The 16,239-nt window shown below is 42.8% G+C and overlaps 1 protein-coding gene across 1 annotated transcript; it reads right to left on the bottom strand.

Moving 5' to 3' along the window:
• Nucleotides 1-7,796: 7,796 nt before the first annotated feature.
• zfp36l1b (zinc finger protein 36, C3H type-like 1b) lies at nucleotides 7,797-13,470 on the bottom strand. The gene is made up of 2 exons (XM_014144961.2): nucleotides 13,279-13,470; nucleotides 7,797-10,777 (listed from the first exon to the last, which is right to left on the bottom strand). Exons 1-2 carry the CDS (start codon nucleotides 13,327-13,329, stop codon nucleotides 9,719-9,721), a joined length of 1,110 nt encoding a protein of 369 aa, XP_014000436.1. The 5' UTR covers nucleotides 13,330-13,470; the 3' UTR covers nucleotides 7,797-9,718.
• Nucleotides 13,471-16,239: the final 2,769 nt, after the last annotated feature.

Consider the following 16,239-nt stretch of genomic DNA (forward strand, 5'->3'; position numbering starts at 1 on the left):
CCATCCAGGACCTCTATACCAGGCGGTGTCGGAGGAAGGCCCAAAGAATTGTCAAAGACTCCAGCCACCCAAGTCATAGACTGTTCTCTCTGCTACCGCACGGCAAGCGGTACCGGAGCGCCAAGTCTAGGTCCAAGAGGCTTCTAAACAGGTTCTACCCCCAAGCCATAAGACTTCTGAATATCTAATGAAATGGCTACCCAGACTATTTGCATTGCCCGCCCCCCCTTTACACTGCTGCTACTTTGCGTATGTGTACCATTCAGAGGTTGAATGGGCAAGACAAAAGATTTAAGTGCATTTTAACGGTATGGTAGTAGGTGCCAGGCGCACCAGTTTGAGTGCGTCAAGAACTGCAACGCTGCTGGGTTTTTCACGCTGAACAGTTTCCTGTGTGTATCAAGAATGGTCTTCCAGCCAACATGGGACAGCATCCCTGTGGAACGCTTTCGACACCTTGTAGAATCAATGCCCCGACGAATTGAGGCTGCTCTTAGGGCAAAAGGGAGTGCAACTCAATATTAGGACGGTGTTTGTAATGTTTTGTACATTCAGTATATACAGTTGAAGTCGGAAGTTTACATACACTTAGGTTGGAGTCATTAAAAGTTGTTTTTCAACCACTCCACACATTTCTTGCTAACGAACTATGGTTTTGGCAAGTCGGTTAGGACATCTACTTTGTGCATGACACAAGTCATTTTTCCAACAATTGTTTACAGACAGATTATTTCGCTTATAATTCACTGTATCACAATTCCAGTGGGTCAGAAGTTTACATACACTAAGTTGACTATGCCTTTAAACAGCTTGGGAAATTTCTGAAAATGATGTCATGGCTTTAGAAGCTTCTGATTGGCTAATTGACATCATTTGAGTCAATTGGAGGTGTACCTGTGGATGTATTTCAAGGCCTACCTTCAAACTCAGTGCCTCTTTGCTTGACATCATGGGAAAATCAAAAGAAATCAGCCAAGACCTCAGAAAAAAAATTGTAGACCTCCACAAGCCTGGTTCATCCTTGGGAGCAATTTCCAAACGCCTGAAGGTACCACGTTCATCTGTACAAACAATAGTACACAAGTATAAACACCATGGGACCACGCAGCCGTCATACCGCTCAGGAAGGAGACGCGTTCTGTCTCCTAGAGATTAACGTACTTTGGTGTGAAAAGTGCAAATCAATCCCAGAACAGAAAATGACCTTGTGAAGATAATGGAGGAAACAAGTACAAAAATATCTATATCCACAGTAAAACGAGTCCTATATCGACATAACCTGAAAGGCCGCTCATCAAGGAAGAAGCCACTGCTTCTTCAGGAAGTTAAATCTTGGTCGCAAATGGTCTTCCAAATGGACAATGACCCCAAACATACTTCCAAAGTTGTGGCAAAATTGCTTAAGGACAACAAAGTCAAGGTATTGGAGAGGCCATCACAGGCCCTGACCTCAATCCTATAGAACATTTGTGGGCAGAACTGAAAAATCATGTGCGAGCAAGGAGGCCTAAAAACCTTATTCAGTTACACCAGCTCTGTCAGGAGGAATGGGCCAAAACTCACCCAACTTATTGTGGGAAGCTTGTGGAAGGCTACCCGAAAGTTTTGACCCAAGTTAAACAATTTAAAGGCAATGCTACCAAATAATAATTGAGTGTATGTAAACTTCTGACCCACTGGGAATGTGATGAAAGAAATAAAAGCTACTATTATTCTGACATTTCACATTCTTAAAATAAAGTGGTGATCCTAACTGACCTAAGACAGGGACTTTTTGCTAGGATTAAATGTCAGGAATTGTGAAAAACTGAGTTTAAATGTATTTTGCTGAAGTGTATGTAAACTTCCGACTTCAACTGTACCATCATCATCCCACAGTATAGTACAGTACAGAACATATTGCACCAACTCATCTGGGACTCTGGACCTTTCAGTGTTCACCACCAGGCCTGAATGTATATACAGATGTTTCTCCCTGGCCTGCAGAGTGGTGGTATGTAAGTACTGACGCTCTGTGTGCTGTGGCTGCTGTGTAATGGCTCATTGTGTATAGCTGTGGCCGTCTGTGGTTAAACAGTGCTCTGCTGTGTGGCTCAGCAGGTTACAAGCCCCTGGGGCACTAGGCGAGAGGAGAGAGCAGGCTGGACAGGTTTCACACATGCACACAGCCACTGCTGGGAGAGTTTACCGGGAGACTGAAAAGTGCCTCTCAGTCGGCTACTAATTGACACCCTTTAAGTGGCTTTTAGCTCGAGGAAAACCCATCAATCTTCTGCTGACTCGAATGGGACTTGATAGGCCGTTACCATGCCTCCCGTTCCCATGACTCCTCCAGTGCTTTAAGGGGAAGTTTGGCTGATTAGCTGAACAATGGTGTTATTTTGGGTAGTTCCTCCTTTTTCTGTTGTTTTTCCCTCTGTGTGTGTATTCTTTTACATACATCATACAGTAGTCACATGCTTTTTCTTGTGTGTGTGTGTTATAGCTCACTGCCAAAGAGAGGAGGAACCGTAATAAAGTATTCATATGAGTATCAAAAGGCAGTATGTTTGTCTTTTTAGTCATAAGCGGTTTGCTCGAGCCATTCTTTTCACGCCAATCAAAGAGCAATGGGAGTTTCCCCTAGTTTTCCCCTTAGTAGTCCTCACGCTGTTTTATGTTCTGTGTTTGGTCAACTCACCGAATTAGAACGTTCTGTCAAGTTCAAACACACCACTATTTCACTTCTAATGGAAAAGAAAAGAACAGCAGTGAGGTATCGCACGCACATACACACAGCTAGTCTTTATGATGAGTGCTGACAGGTATGGCAGTCTGTAGCTGTTTGTTGGAGAAAGTAGTGCTGTTCAGTCTTGGCTAAGAGTGTTCAGTCACAGGGCCCAGCATAGCCTCAGGGACAGACAGCACTCCTTCACCAGGGGTGTCAGCCTTTGTTTTTTCCTTCACACACCCTGATGATGGTTAGAAAGACCCCGCAGCAGTATCTCACACTACCCAGTATCTCACACTACCCCGCCTTTGCCTGTAACGAGAAAAGACCCTAGTCGGTGCCAAAACCGCACTTCTCAAATCATAGTTCCTCCTTGCAACTGCTTTTTTTCAATGTTGTCGTCGTAGGCTTGATTCGCAGCCAGTCAGGAGCGAGGAGTTACTTATGACACGGCCTGTGGGAGGTGGAGAACCACGTGACTGGACTCGGGCTCCGCTCCTGCAGGTTGACTTAGCCAGCACAGCACTGGAGTCTTGGAAAAAGTCATACAATGGCTGGGAAATTGTAGCAGGGTCACGGGGCTGGGAGCAAAGTACGCAAAACACGCTCCATCTGTCCCTATCAGCTCATCCCTGTCGCTACAGCCGTCTCCTAACCAATGAGAAAGGTAATGACAATGGAACATTTCATTTTTTTTTAAATTTAACCTTTATTTAGTCAGTTAAGAATAAATTCTTATTTACAATGACGGCCAGACCCGGACAATCGTGCGCCGCCCTATGGGACTCCCAATCACGGCCAGATGTGATACAGCCTGGACGGGAGATAGAGATTGCATGGCCCCTCTGCTCTAATATTCACTCTGCTTTTGTTTAAGTTTTCTAGTTTGTTATTATCTCTGCTTGTGTAATAAACCTTTACTAAAGGTTTATATCTGAGTCAGGCTCCCGCTTTTAGTATTGGTGCTATAATCAGCATCTTTAGGGCTGCTGTCAAGTAAAACGACTCCCTGCAATTACATTTTTTCCCCCTCACTTTTGTCAATGATCAACTCCATCCATGCCTTTACTTTGGCAAACTCAACTTAGCCAAATACTGTTGTCAGTCATTCAAATAGGCCTGTTGGTGAATCGGTCAGTCAAATAGGCCTACCCATGTGTTACTTTAAGTTGATGTTCCCAAGTCCCCTTCACTCCCCGGCGAATAGAGCTCAACTTCTCTCACACCCCTTCCCCCTAATATGTGTGCACTCATCTCATCTTTTTAAATCTGGGCCTTCCTCAGTGCTATTAATGTATGCAGAGCCAAATGCTTTAGCCTGATAGGGAGAATCCAGTAGGTATGGAGCTCTCGGTCTGTCTCGCTCGGTTTGTTCTCTGTTTCAAACACATGGGAAAATACAGCTGATAGAAGAATTACAACATCTAGAGCATCAACTACAGTACTGGTCTGGTCTCCTCTTTTCTCCCGCAGCTGCACTTCTTAAAGGCCCAATGCAGCCAGTATCAAATCATTTCTGGGTAACAATGAAGTACCTGACTGGGATTTTTGACCATTTTAATTGAAAACAATGAAACAAATAGCTTCTTAGCAAAGAGCTATTTCACAAGCAAGAATTTTGCTAGGACTGTCTGGCAGTGGTCTGAGTGGGGAGGGAAAAACTGAAAACAAGCTGTTATTGGCATAGTAACCTAGCGTAGCAGGCGTTGAAAGACGCCTTAATGGAGTTCTCACTTCCGTTTTTCAGGGGAAATGGAAGTTAGGTTGAAAATACTGTAACCCTGAAAACCGTATAATAGTATTTTCTGACTACTCCGTATAGGCTACTGGCAGAGAGGTTTGGAACTCTTCCTTATTGGTCTATGAACTAATTAACTGCCAGGCAGGCCAAAACTCCATCCCACCGAAATAGGCTGAAATGTCAGGCGACCAACACTAAAAGGGCATTATCATCATTTTCATAATTTCACAGTATTATTCCAACCACACATAGTGTGGAAATAAACTAAATGACCAAAAGTATGTGGACACCTGCTCGTCAAACATCTCATTCCAAAATCATGAGCATTAATATGGAGTTGGTCCCCCCCTTTGCTGCTATAACAGCCTCCGCTCTTCTGGGAATGCTTTCCACTAGATGTTGGAACCTTGCTGCAGGGACTTCTACACCTGCATTGCTTGCTGTTTGGGGTTTTAGACTGGGTTTCTGTACAGCACTTTGAGATATCAGCTGATGTAAGAAAGGCTATATAAATACATTTGATTTGACTTGCTTCCACGAGCATTAGTGAGGTCAGGCACTGACATTGGGCAATGAGGTCAGGGCTCTGTGCAGGCCAGTCAAGTTCTTCCACACCGATCTCGACAAACCATTTCTGTATGGACCTTGCTTTGTGCACGGGGGCAGTGTCATGCTGAAACAGGAAAGAATGTCATTGTATGCCGTAACGTTATGATTTCCCGTTACTGGAACTAAGGGGCCTAGCCCAAACCATGAAAAACAGTCCCTGACCATTATTCCTCCTCCACCAAACTTTACAGTTGGCACTATGCATTGGGACAGGTAGCATACTCCTGGCCTCCTCCAAACCTAGATTTGTCCGTCAGACTGCCAGATGTGAAGCGTGATTCATCACTCCAGAGAACACGTTTCCACCACTCCAGCTGACGCATGGCATTGTGTATGCTCATCTTAGGCTTGTGTGCGGCTGCTCAGCCATGGAAACCCATTTCATGAAGCTCCCGACAAACAGTTATTGTGCTGACATTTCTTCCAGAGGCCGTTTGGAATGCGATAGTGACAGATAATTTTTACACGCTATGTGCTTCAGCACTCGGCAGTCCCGTTCTGTGAGCTTGTGTGGACTCCCACTTCGCAGCTGAGCCATTGTTGCTCCTAGACGTTTCCACTTCACAATAACAGCACTTACAGTTGACCAGCGTGGCAGAAATTTTACAAACCGACTATGTTGGAAAGGTGGCATCCTATGACGGTGCTACGTTGAAAGTCACTGATCTCTTCAGTAAGGCCATTCTACTGACAATGTTTGTCTATGGAGATTGCATGGCTGTGTGCTTGATTTTATACATCTGCCAGCAACGGGTGTGGTTGAAATAGCAGAATCTACCAATTATAAAGGGTGTCCACACTTTCGTATATATAGTGTATATGCTGAACAAAACATGCAAAAATGTTACTCAGTTCATAAGGAAATCAGTCAATATATAAATAAATTAGACCCTCATCTATGGATTTCACATCACTAGGCAGAGGGGCAGCCATGGAGGGGCCTGGGAGGACATAGGCCCACCAACTTAGGAGCCAGGCCCAGCTAATCAGAATCAGTTTTTCCCCCACAAAAGGGCTTTATTACAGACAGAAATACTCCTCACTTTCATCAGCTGTCTGGGTGGCTGGTCTCAGACGATCCCGCAGGTGAAGAAGCCGGATGTGGAGGTCCTGGGCTTGTGGTTACACGCAGTCTGTGGCTGTGATGTCAGTTGGACTTACTGCCAAAAATCTCTAAAATGGCTTATAGTAGAGAAATTATCATTAAATTCTGTCAATAGGTCTGGTTGACATTTCTGCAGTCAGCATGCCTATTGCACACTCCCTCAAAATTTGGGACATCTTTGGCATTGTGTTGTGACAGAACTGCACATTATAAAGTTGCCTTTTGTACCCATCAGAAGGTGCATCTGTGTAATGATCATGCTGTTTAATCAGCTTCTTGATATGCCACACCTGTCAGGTGGATGGATTATCTTGGCAAAGCAGAAATGCTCACTAACAGGGATGTAAACAAATGTGAGAAATGTGCTTTTTGTGCATATGGAACATTTCTGGAGTCTTATTTCAGCGCATGACACATGGGACCATCACTTTACATGCGTTCATTGGTTGAATATATATAAAACACAGGAACATTGACTGCACTGGACCATTAAAGGCACAGTGATCCTCCTGCAGGAGTCTCTGTTCAAAGGAATCAGAAATCACTGATGTGGTAAGGATTCACAGCACTTGAGAATATTTTACACCTTGTCCTTCAGGCAACACCCACCCACTTGTTGAAACAAGTACACTTCTCTCTAGTAAAGTGTCACGCCTTGGGTGTTTCAGTCATTAGCAGGCAGTGGTTTGGTTTCTAGGCTACATTCAAAAGGGTTAAGGCAGCCGAGAGAGTACTAAACCAACAAGGTCGTAGCTGGATCATGAGGTAAGAAGTTAAACAAGATGTTTTTGCTTAGCATACTACAATGAAAACCTGAGTACCAGTCCATGCAGCCCCACTGTTTTGCTTTAAGTTTGAACTGACTTAGACTAATGGAGCAGCCAGGTTCCTAACTTGTCTCTGTGAGGAAATTGGAGATAAGTCCAGGCCTCAGGGGAACCAGCCCTGGCTCTGCCTAGTGTGGAATAACAAATGAACTGAAACTGCAAATCATCAGCTGTAACAGGCCGAACTGAGGGACTGGGAGAGTCACTGTAAAAGCTCAAGTCTCCTTCCTTACAGTAACCATGGTGAAAGGCTGATCTAGGTCCTCAAGACAAGAAGTAGCAACCCTGAAAGTTATGGCTGCTGTTCCTCCGTTTCTTTAAAATCACAGTAGAATAGCACACCAACCAACAGTAGTTTCAGAGAGAGAAAGCACAGAAGTTGGATTTCCTGTCTTGGAAATGTTTTCCTGGAAAACTGTTTAAGTAATTTTTTGGTCTGACTATTTGGGGGGGGGGTAGCTAGCTTTTCAATGGGAACTTTCAAACAAAGTTCCCCAGTTTGCTGGTGTAGAGACTGTAGCAAGATAAGTCAGATATGTGGTAGGATAACAAACAGGGCTGTTTGCTCAAGATTTCAATAGCACCGCTTCACCCACATGAACTCTATGGTTCCCCTTCGATGCCCAGCCCAAATAGAGCCAGCTTCTAGTACATGGGCCGCTTTCTCCACTGATAAATATTCTCACCCTAGTCATGTGATGTGAGGGTTGCTGTATATGATCATTACATAAACAGTGATAAGAAACACAACGGAAATGTTGCCAACCTCGGCCACAAACAACTCGTCAATCAGGAAGACAGACGTTCAATAGAAATATGGGTTTTATTAGTTAAGTTTAAACTGCAATCTGTCATTTAAAAAAAATAAAAAATACATGAGAACAAAGAAATTACTGTGGTGAACAGCAACAGCTGCTATAAAGAATACATTCAACTGTTGCTTTTCATGTGTCAATCCTGTTAACCTTTATACTTAACTACAAGTTTGGGCTTAAATCTGCTGTGTTATAAAACATGTGATAAAGGCACAACGCTTGGGGATACCTGGAATGTATTGATAGGCACTTATGGGAACGAGTGGTCCAACAACACAACTAAAAGTGCTAGTAAATGTATGCATGGTATTGCGGAATAGGTGAGCATCCATAACTAATTAAAATAAAGAGCTTTCTATTTGTCGTTTACAGCATAAATGCTGGTTATATAGGCTAAGTGACTTTTAAATACTCAAATTTATATTTTTCCCAGTCAAAAGGACAGTGAAATAACAGGGAGTGGACTGTTACCCCAACTTCCAACTACATTCTAGAGGGCCTTCGAGAGCTGCTGCAGCCCACAACTGGAAGAGAAATTAAGACATCAAAATAGAGAACCTGAAAACCGCAGTCCAATCAGGGAAGAGGAAAAACAATAAATATAAACGCAAAAACATTTGCATTTTTTGTATTTAAATTAAGATTCACTTTCAAAATAAATCAAAGTGTAGTTACAAAACAAAAATGTCATTGCAGTATAATATATTACCTGTAAAAAAAAAAAAAAAGTCTTCATAATCTTACGATTAATACGGAAGATCATAATTTAACATAAAAGAAAATATATTCTATCGTTTCATTATCCAGATAAATACAAAATAAAAAAAATGCTTTAAGATCAGCAATAAATACATTTTGATAAGTTAAATAAGCAGTGACAAGCAAACCTTCCGTTTGAAGGTTTTACAAAACAATATAGTTGAACAAGGTGGAATCGATGGGAGAGCATGGCGCTCATGTGATTCGACAGCGGCGACTGAGGTGTCATCTCAGTCAGCTATTGAGCCGAGTGGGGGCTAGGAGAACGGGGGGGGACAGGCCAAGCTCAAATATGAATGTTTAACGACCAGTTTACATTGATGACCAGTCCTACTCCTTCCACACAACTAAGGAAACCACAGACCAGTAGACATTTACTAAGGGTTCTTAGTAGCACCAAAAGAAAAATTCTTCCAGCCCCGATTCAAAAAAATAAAAAATCTGTGTGTTTGTCCAGTCCTCATAATAACATTTTTGTTTTTTTTAATTTAAGAGGAAAATAGATTTTTTTGCAATCATTAGGACGTGGAAAAAGTAACAATTGTTGTCCCGCACATTGATCGGACAACACTAAGGCACTTCATTTAATCTGGTAGTCCAATCATTTTTTTGATGGTTTAACTTGAAGAGAAATGGGAACCTTTTTTTTTTAAATGGAGCACGAATTTGTCAAGTCCTCGAGACATAAAAGTATGGGATGTTTGAAGATTGCTGCCTGTGCCACATCTATGGCAATATGAAGATATGCAGCAACGCTACACACAAAACGACAGGGGAATCCTGCCTTGGGACATACTGAAACTTCCTACAGACCTTATCCATCCCCTCTGATTTCTACTGTTCACCGTTATTGTAGCACTTCACCCAGGGCCAACTTGCTACTCACGATTCTTGAGTGACCACTTGGCTGAATGATTGATTGGGTAAAACAAAAACACCTCTGTTGGCTAATTGGAGTCATCTGAGATGGGGGGAGGGGGAAATAGGGTAGCTGAGTTTTCTGATTGGACTCAGTGGCTACAACACTGCTACACAGAACCATGTCCACTTCTGGGTTGTAAACAAGGCCAGGAGACGAGGGGGACAGGACCGTGGTGAGACAGGCACTCACTTTCTCTCTCACTCCATGCATCCATCGGGTGTGTAGGCTCTCTAATCATCAGAGATGGAGAGCCTGCTGAAGATGGGCAGGCGGCGTGAGGCATCCAGGCTGGGGGATTCGGAACCGCTCTGACTGCCCAGGCTGCTCTGGTAGCCCTCCTGGTCGGAGAGAGAGTCCGGGGGGCTGGGGGGACACTCCGACATGGGCCGGAAGAAGCAGGGGGTAGTGGGGGAGTGCGGCGCCGGGGCCAGCAGGTTGGGCTCCAAGACAGGGGGCCCCCCTACTAGGCTGGGGCCAAACAGATTGACCAACTCCTGGCTGGAGTAGGTGAAGGGGTTGCTGGGCCACTCGCTCAGGTCCTCTGTGGAGAAGATGGGCGGCGGGGTGACCGAGGTGGGGCTGTCCTGTAGACCGCCCTGGCTGGGGAAGCCGGCGAAGCTGAAGCTGTGCTGGAGGCGGGGGCGCTCCATCTTGTTGAAAGTGGAGAACGGTGGCGGTGGGCCACGGCGCTCCTCTGCGTTGTGGATGAAGTGGCAGCGCGGGCCGTAGGGGCAGAAGCCGATGGTGTGGAAGGTGCGGCACAGCTCCGTCTTGTACTTTGGGTGGCGGCTCAGGCTACGCAGCTCGTGCATGCCGTGGGCAAACTGGCACTTGTCGCCGTACTTGCAAGTGCCGTTCTCCTCGAAGGGCCGGCACAGCTCCGTCTTGTAGCGGCTGGAGTTGACCTGCTGCTGCTGCTGGCCCTGCCCGCCGCCAAGGCACTGGAGCTGGCTGCCCGGCTTGAGGCGATCCCCGGTCTCAGAGAAGGAGCGGTCCCGGAAGCGGTTCTCCTTGTTACTGCCACCACCACCAATCAGGAGCGAGGAGGGGTCAGCTTTGAGACTGTTGATGAACTGATTCTGGTTGAATTTGGCATTGGGGAGGGTGACCGAGTGGCGGCGCTGGAACAGCCCACTGCCCCCTGCAGAGGGGGCCCCCACTACCTTCCTGTCCAGCAGGGAACCAGTGGGGGGACAAGAGGGAGGGTTGTTGGCACCAGTGCAGACTGGGACAGATGTGGAGTGGGGCCCACCGAAAGTATTGTTGTTGTAGTTAAACATCTTATTGTTCTGCAAAGAAAAGAACAGTCATGCTTAATAAAAAAGTGTCAGTGTCAATCAGTACTGAATAAATAAAAATACCCCTTCTCAATTCTCCCAAAACATTTGGAGCTAGCCATGTTTGGTTACAGTCCAGACCCACTACAAAAGCAGATCCAGAATCTTAATGATATACTTACTAGTTCAACAGCACTATAGAAACACTGGTCTCCAAAGTCACAAGTTAAAGACAATTGTGCAATCCGTTTACTCTAACTAGCTGTAAATCAAATAAAAAGCACTGCCAAACAATTATGGCCATAGCATGTTGGCTCGACAGTGATGGTACGGACCGCAAACCCTCAGGGTGCTGCACAGATGCTATAGAGGCTCTAGTCTAAAGCACCCAGATAAATTCTGATTAGAAGCATTTTTCCCCAACACTCTAAATGGTTAAATGAGTGACAATGTCATTATTGCAACAGTTTGAGTAGGAAACATACTATCATCTTAAATTGACATGTTGAATTACTTTGACATATTAAATTATTTTATATTGTGCCAATTTCCCCTAATGTGGACAGTTTGTTTTACTACCTTAAACAAGCTTGCATTTTCACCCAATAAAACTGAGTGGAATTGTACATCCTTTTTACCTCAGATTGGTAGGTGTTATACCGGCATATTTGGAAATAGCCATGGGATGGTTTTTCAATACTGTTGAAACATATACAAAATGTATGTGGATAGATAGGTATCTACTTTAAGTAAATACCTGTAGTCAACTTGTGCAATACCTTGAGATAGAAGATTTCGTTCATTTCACCAGTCACAATTTCTCATTATAAAGTTAACAGGGAGTCCCCGAGTCAAGAGACTGTGGCCTTGAGTCACTCACTGTTGTGCAGCCAGGTGTTCTTGTTACTGTGTAGAATTCAAACCTAAAATATTTACCAGTTAGATATCTTAGAACTATTAAGTTACTGTCTAAAAAATGTGCCAAATGCTCTGCAGTTCAGCATTTGGTTTGCTAATTTAGTAGCTAGTTAGCCATCTTGCTAAGTGGTTAGCTTCTTCCAAAGTCAAGTCAAATCAACATCAGACATTCCAGAAGTTCTCATCTAACCAACCATGTATGTATAGGTTATTCCATGTTTCGGTGTGGCCTCTGAAGTGTTCATTTAAAACAGCACGACACTCCAAACGTTTGCCCCTGTTCTATTGATTTCAGCGTAATATCTTATGGAAGTGATTAACAACAAGCGATGTACACATTATTTCCAGATCACGAGTGGCTTTTTGAGCGGTGTTAGTTTTTAACAGGACGTGAACCCCCATCTCCCCCCTCTAGCTAATTGAATCTAATTGATTTTAACACGACAATCGATACGAGTATGGACAACAGTGTTGCGTTTTTGTTTTGGTGACATTATCAAAAATGCAGTTCGCTTTTCTGCAGGTTGTCCTGTAACCAGTGGTAAGGTGCTCGTTTAAAAAAAGACATGTAATATTATTACTATTGTTTCACATTTGTAGATAAACATAGTACATTCCGTTTCACCTTTTCTCTATATTGATTATTGATTGACAAAAAAAAAAAAACTCTTGACATTGGGCTATTTATCAAAATGTATTTTTTTGAAGCAGCGACAGCATTTCAATTTAAGTTAAGAATATAAAATGACCTTTCAACACGAATTTCCAATGGTATTGTACTTAAATCAGGTAATAACTGCTGAATATGTCCAAAAACGTGCTGTGATTGATTCATTTTGACTAGAAATCAGCAAAACTGTTATTGCTTGCCTAGTGATAGGCACCAATGCCTTTTACATAGTTAGACATCATAGATAATACAATAAGATTAAAAACGATAACCAGTAAACATCGGGTAATCTAACTCAAAAGCCATCGCTATTTGATACACCGTAGTCAAATGCTGACATGTAACCTTTGTAGCCAATATTTTCAAACTTAGGCACAACTGTTTACAATTCGTACTGTGTGAGAGATTTCCATAACGTTATCCGTGCGAGAAACAGCACAGTTTGCACACACACAAGCGCTTAAATTGTTGCAAGAAAACTAGTAGCAGCTAGGATTGAATCCGCATGTTGCTCATTTTCAACCAAATAGCTGGCATGCCATGAGATGTGAACTCATAGATAGCTACGTGTTGCATTTTCAAATAATCATTTTTTTTGCGATCACTTAGTAAACTAACATTTAAAATAAATGATAAAATCGCGACGCTAACTACTCAAGACCAGAAACAAAAAAACATGTGACAGAAGCAGCGTTAACTTACGTTGCCTGGTAAGGTAGCTAATTATTAAAAGTACCGAATTGTTAACGGCCAGTAAACACTTTATACTTTGTCATAAGTTTGTCACTTACGATCCAAAACGTGCATTAAACACTCGCTAACGTTTGCTGAACAATCCCGAAAAAGTTAAATGAACTAGGCGAAGCTAACCAAGTCAGCTAGTTAGCAATTAGCTAGCTCGAAGCAAGCAATACACATTCATTACCTTGTTCATTTCGTTGTAGTCGAAGAAAGGAGAAACGATACTTGCAGTCATTTTTGTTGAGTGGATATTGTAAAGTAAATATAAAATAATGTATCTAAAGCACAGGGCTGGTGGTAAATCCAGATTAAAGTGTTCTTTCTGCCCTGCAGAGAGCCCCCTCTGTCCTGCAACAGTTGTGCGCAGATCCTTTTTAAAAGCTCTATGCATGGTTACGTCTGCTGGGAGGGACCTAAGTGTGATTGACACAAGTAACTGTCTCGCCCTCACCACTTATTTCTTGCTTGTCAGAGCAGCCCTTTTTCAAACTTTTTTTTTGGGGCCCAGGGACCAGCAAGGCATGGCCTTATTCCTCTGGGGACCGCTTTGGTAAAACATTATGGAAACTCGCTTTTTCTTTATAAAAATGAATGAATTATGTATTTACTTGGCTTCCTCTTTGTTTGTCTGTCTATCTTTTTGCCTGCTTGCCTGCCTGCCTGTGTCTGTCTGTGTTGTAGTCATGGACAGTGTCGCTCTCTGTGCTTTCTTCATGGGCAGTCTTCAGGGGCTCTGTTTATGGGCTGTGTTCTGGGGCTGTCTGTCTATAAATGACAAGACAAAAATAACTGAGTCGTTATACACAATCATATACTTTTGCTGTCAATAAAAACAATGTTACAACCGAATCTTTATAAACAAATACATCTTTCCTTCTATCGATATATACAAAAAAAAAATGGAATAGTACAAGATGTTTGACTCACCTAATCATTGAGACGGGTGTGTCTGTCTCCCGGAAACCAACAGTTCAGACCTCTGGGGGAAGGAGAGGGACACTCAAGGTGTTTTTTAACAGCCAGTCTGCTGCAATATTTATATTTTTTTGCAGGAAGAGAGAAGAAGCTGGTCTCACATAAGTAGGTAGAATAAAAGGGGATTAACGTCTTCACTGCCATCTCGCTGAGTTTCGGGTAGACTAAAAATGAGGGGTTCAACAAGGGTTCTTCTAAGATCCTCAAAGTTCTTCAAAGAACCTTAGGATTCTTGACACTCAAAATTGCCCCCAAAAGGTTCTTCCAAGAACCTCACAGGAGGTGGGATTAATCGAGAAACCTCCTTAGGTGGTGGGGGTTCTTGCAAGATCCTAACTACAGTAGGTCTGGCACTTAAATGAAATATGTAAAGTCTCCTCAATTTAAGGTAAGGTGTGTCCCTTGTATGATCTAAATTGATATTGTTTTATGATGATACCATCAATCTTTCATATTTGTGCAACTCTTTCTAAACCAGAAAATGGACACAATTCAATGGATATCAATCAACAAAGAGGTAAGAATATGTAGGCTATAAGAATATGTTGAAGGCTAGCTGTATTGAGTGCAGATGACTAAACTGCTCACCTTTGTGTCTGTGTCTGCAGGTATGAAGAAGAGGCATACAAAGGTATGTCAATAGGTGCTGGTATATTATTATGCAGATCACATTTACCATATTTCTCTCTTACCTCTTCAATGAATATACCATAGGCCTCTACATTATGGACAAGGTATGTGTTTAAAAATCATTATCAAAACAGTTTTTTCATTTCCATTAACCACAAAAAACAAGGTATAAATACTGCAGTGTGCATGTTATGTTAATCATCTGTATAATTACTATTATTTGGGATTCACAGACTTCAAACTCCATACACATGAATATAACTGGAAACATGTTCGATTACCATGCTCTGCAAAACCATTCTGGCTATGGATACGGAGAACATCAACACATTAATATCAACAAATTAACATCCCCCTTTATTCTTCGAAGAATTTATTGGGGTTCCCCCAGTTTCAATTTGAAGAACCCCTAAAGGATACTCCACGAACCTTTCCTTATTAGAGTGTATTTTCGTTTGCTGAACAGCCAGAGTGTGGAAAGGCGCATCTCATTAAAACGAGCGCGCAATAGTTTATCCTCAATAACCGGTGACAAGATGTGTCTCTTCTGTGCTGGTGAACGGATTACGCATCATTTGCTTTCCCGGGCGCGGATCAGATTTTGAGGGGAAGTAACCTAATCCTCGAATTTGAGCAGAGTTTGGCTCAGATGTGACCTCATCAATTTACGCATGTGATCCATGTCTACATCTGGAAAGCGGCAATTGTATCGTTTGCTTGATAAATAACTGTCACTTGCGCGTCCCAGCAGTAGTCCCGCGCCACACTAAAAAGAAAGGATTTCTGGAATATATTTTAGCGGTTCTTCAAATTGAAACCTCTTTAAAGGCATTATTCAAAGACCCCCTTTAATGGTTCCTCGAATAACCTTTTGGTGTAGCTACACTTCATAATGTCAACACAATTTGTTTACTGCAGCCTAGGTTCAAAATATATCCAATCTTCAACCTAGACTGCAGAATGCAAGGTTCAGCGCATTGCGCAAGTTGGCATATGTCAAGTATTTATTCGATTCAAATATGCCGTCATATTCAAGACAAATATGCCCCAGGTCAGCAAGTATTCCTCCATGGACAGGCGCTGGACCAGGTTTTGAGAAAGGCTGATGTAGCAATACAGTGGCATGCGAAAGTATTCATCCCTCTTGGCATTTTTCCTATTTTGTTGCCTTACAACCTGTAATTAAAATAGATTTTTTGGGGGGGTTGTATCATTTGATTTACACAGCATACTTTGAAGATGCTACATATTTTCTAATGTGAAACAAACAAGAAATAATACAAAAAAACTTGTGCATAACTATTCCCCCCCCCCCAAAGTCAATACTTTGTAGAGCCACCTTTTGCAGCAATTACAGCTGCAAGTCTCTTGGGGTATGTCTCTATAAGCTTGGCACATCTAGCCACTGGGATGTTTGCCCATTCTTTAAGGCAAAACTGCTCCAGCTCCTTCAAGTTGGATGGGTTCTGCTGGTATACAGCAATCTAAGTCATACCACAGATTCTCAATTGGATTGATGTCTTGGACATCCAAGACATTT

This window comes from Salmo salar, chromosome ssa15 (assembly GCF_905237065.1).
Source record: "Salmo salar chromosome ssa15, Ssal_v3.1, whole genome shotgun sequence".
NCBI classification, from domain to species: Eukaryota; Metazoa; Chordata; class Actinopteri; order Salmoniformes; family Salmonidae; genus Salmo; species Salmo salar.

Bases quoted from the DNA above. Each gene is read 5' to 3' on its own strand.
- zfp36l1b (XM_014144961.2), bottom strand. From the start codon at position 13,329: ATGACTGCAAGTATCGTTTCTCCTTTCTTCGACTACAACGAAATGAAC. The intron at 10,778-13,278 runs GTAATGAATGTG...TTTTCTTTGCAG, and splicing joins ACTACAACGAAATGAACAAG to AACAATAAGATGTTTAACTA.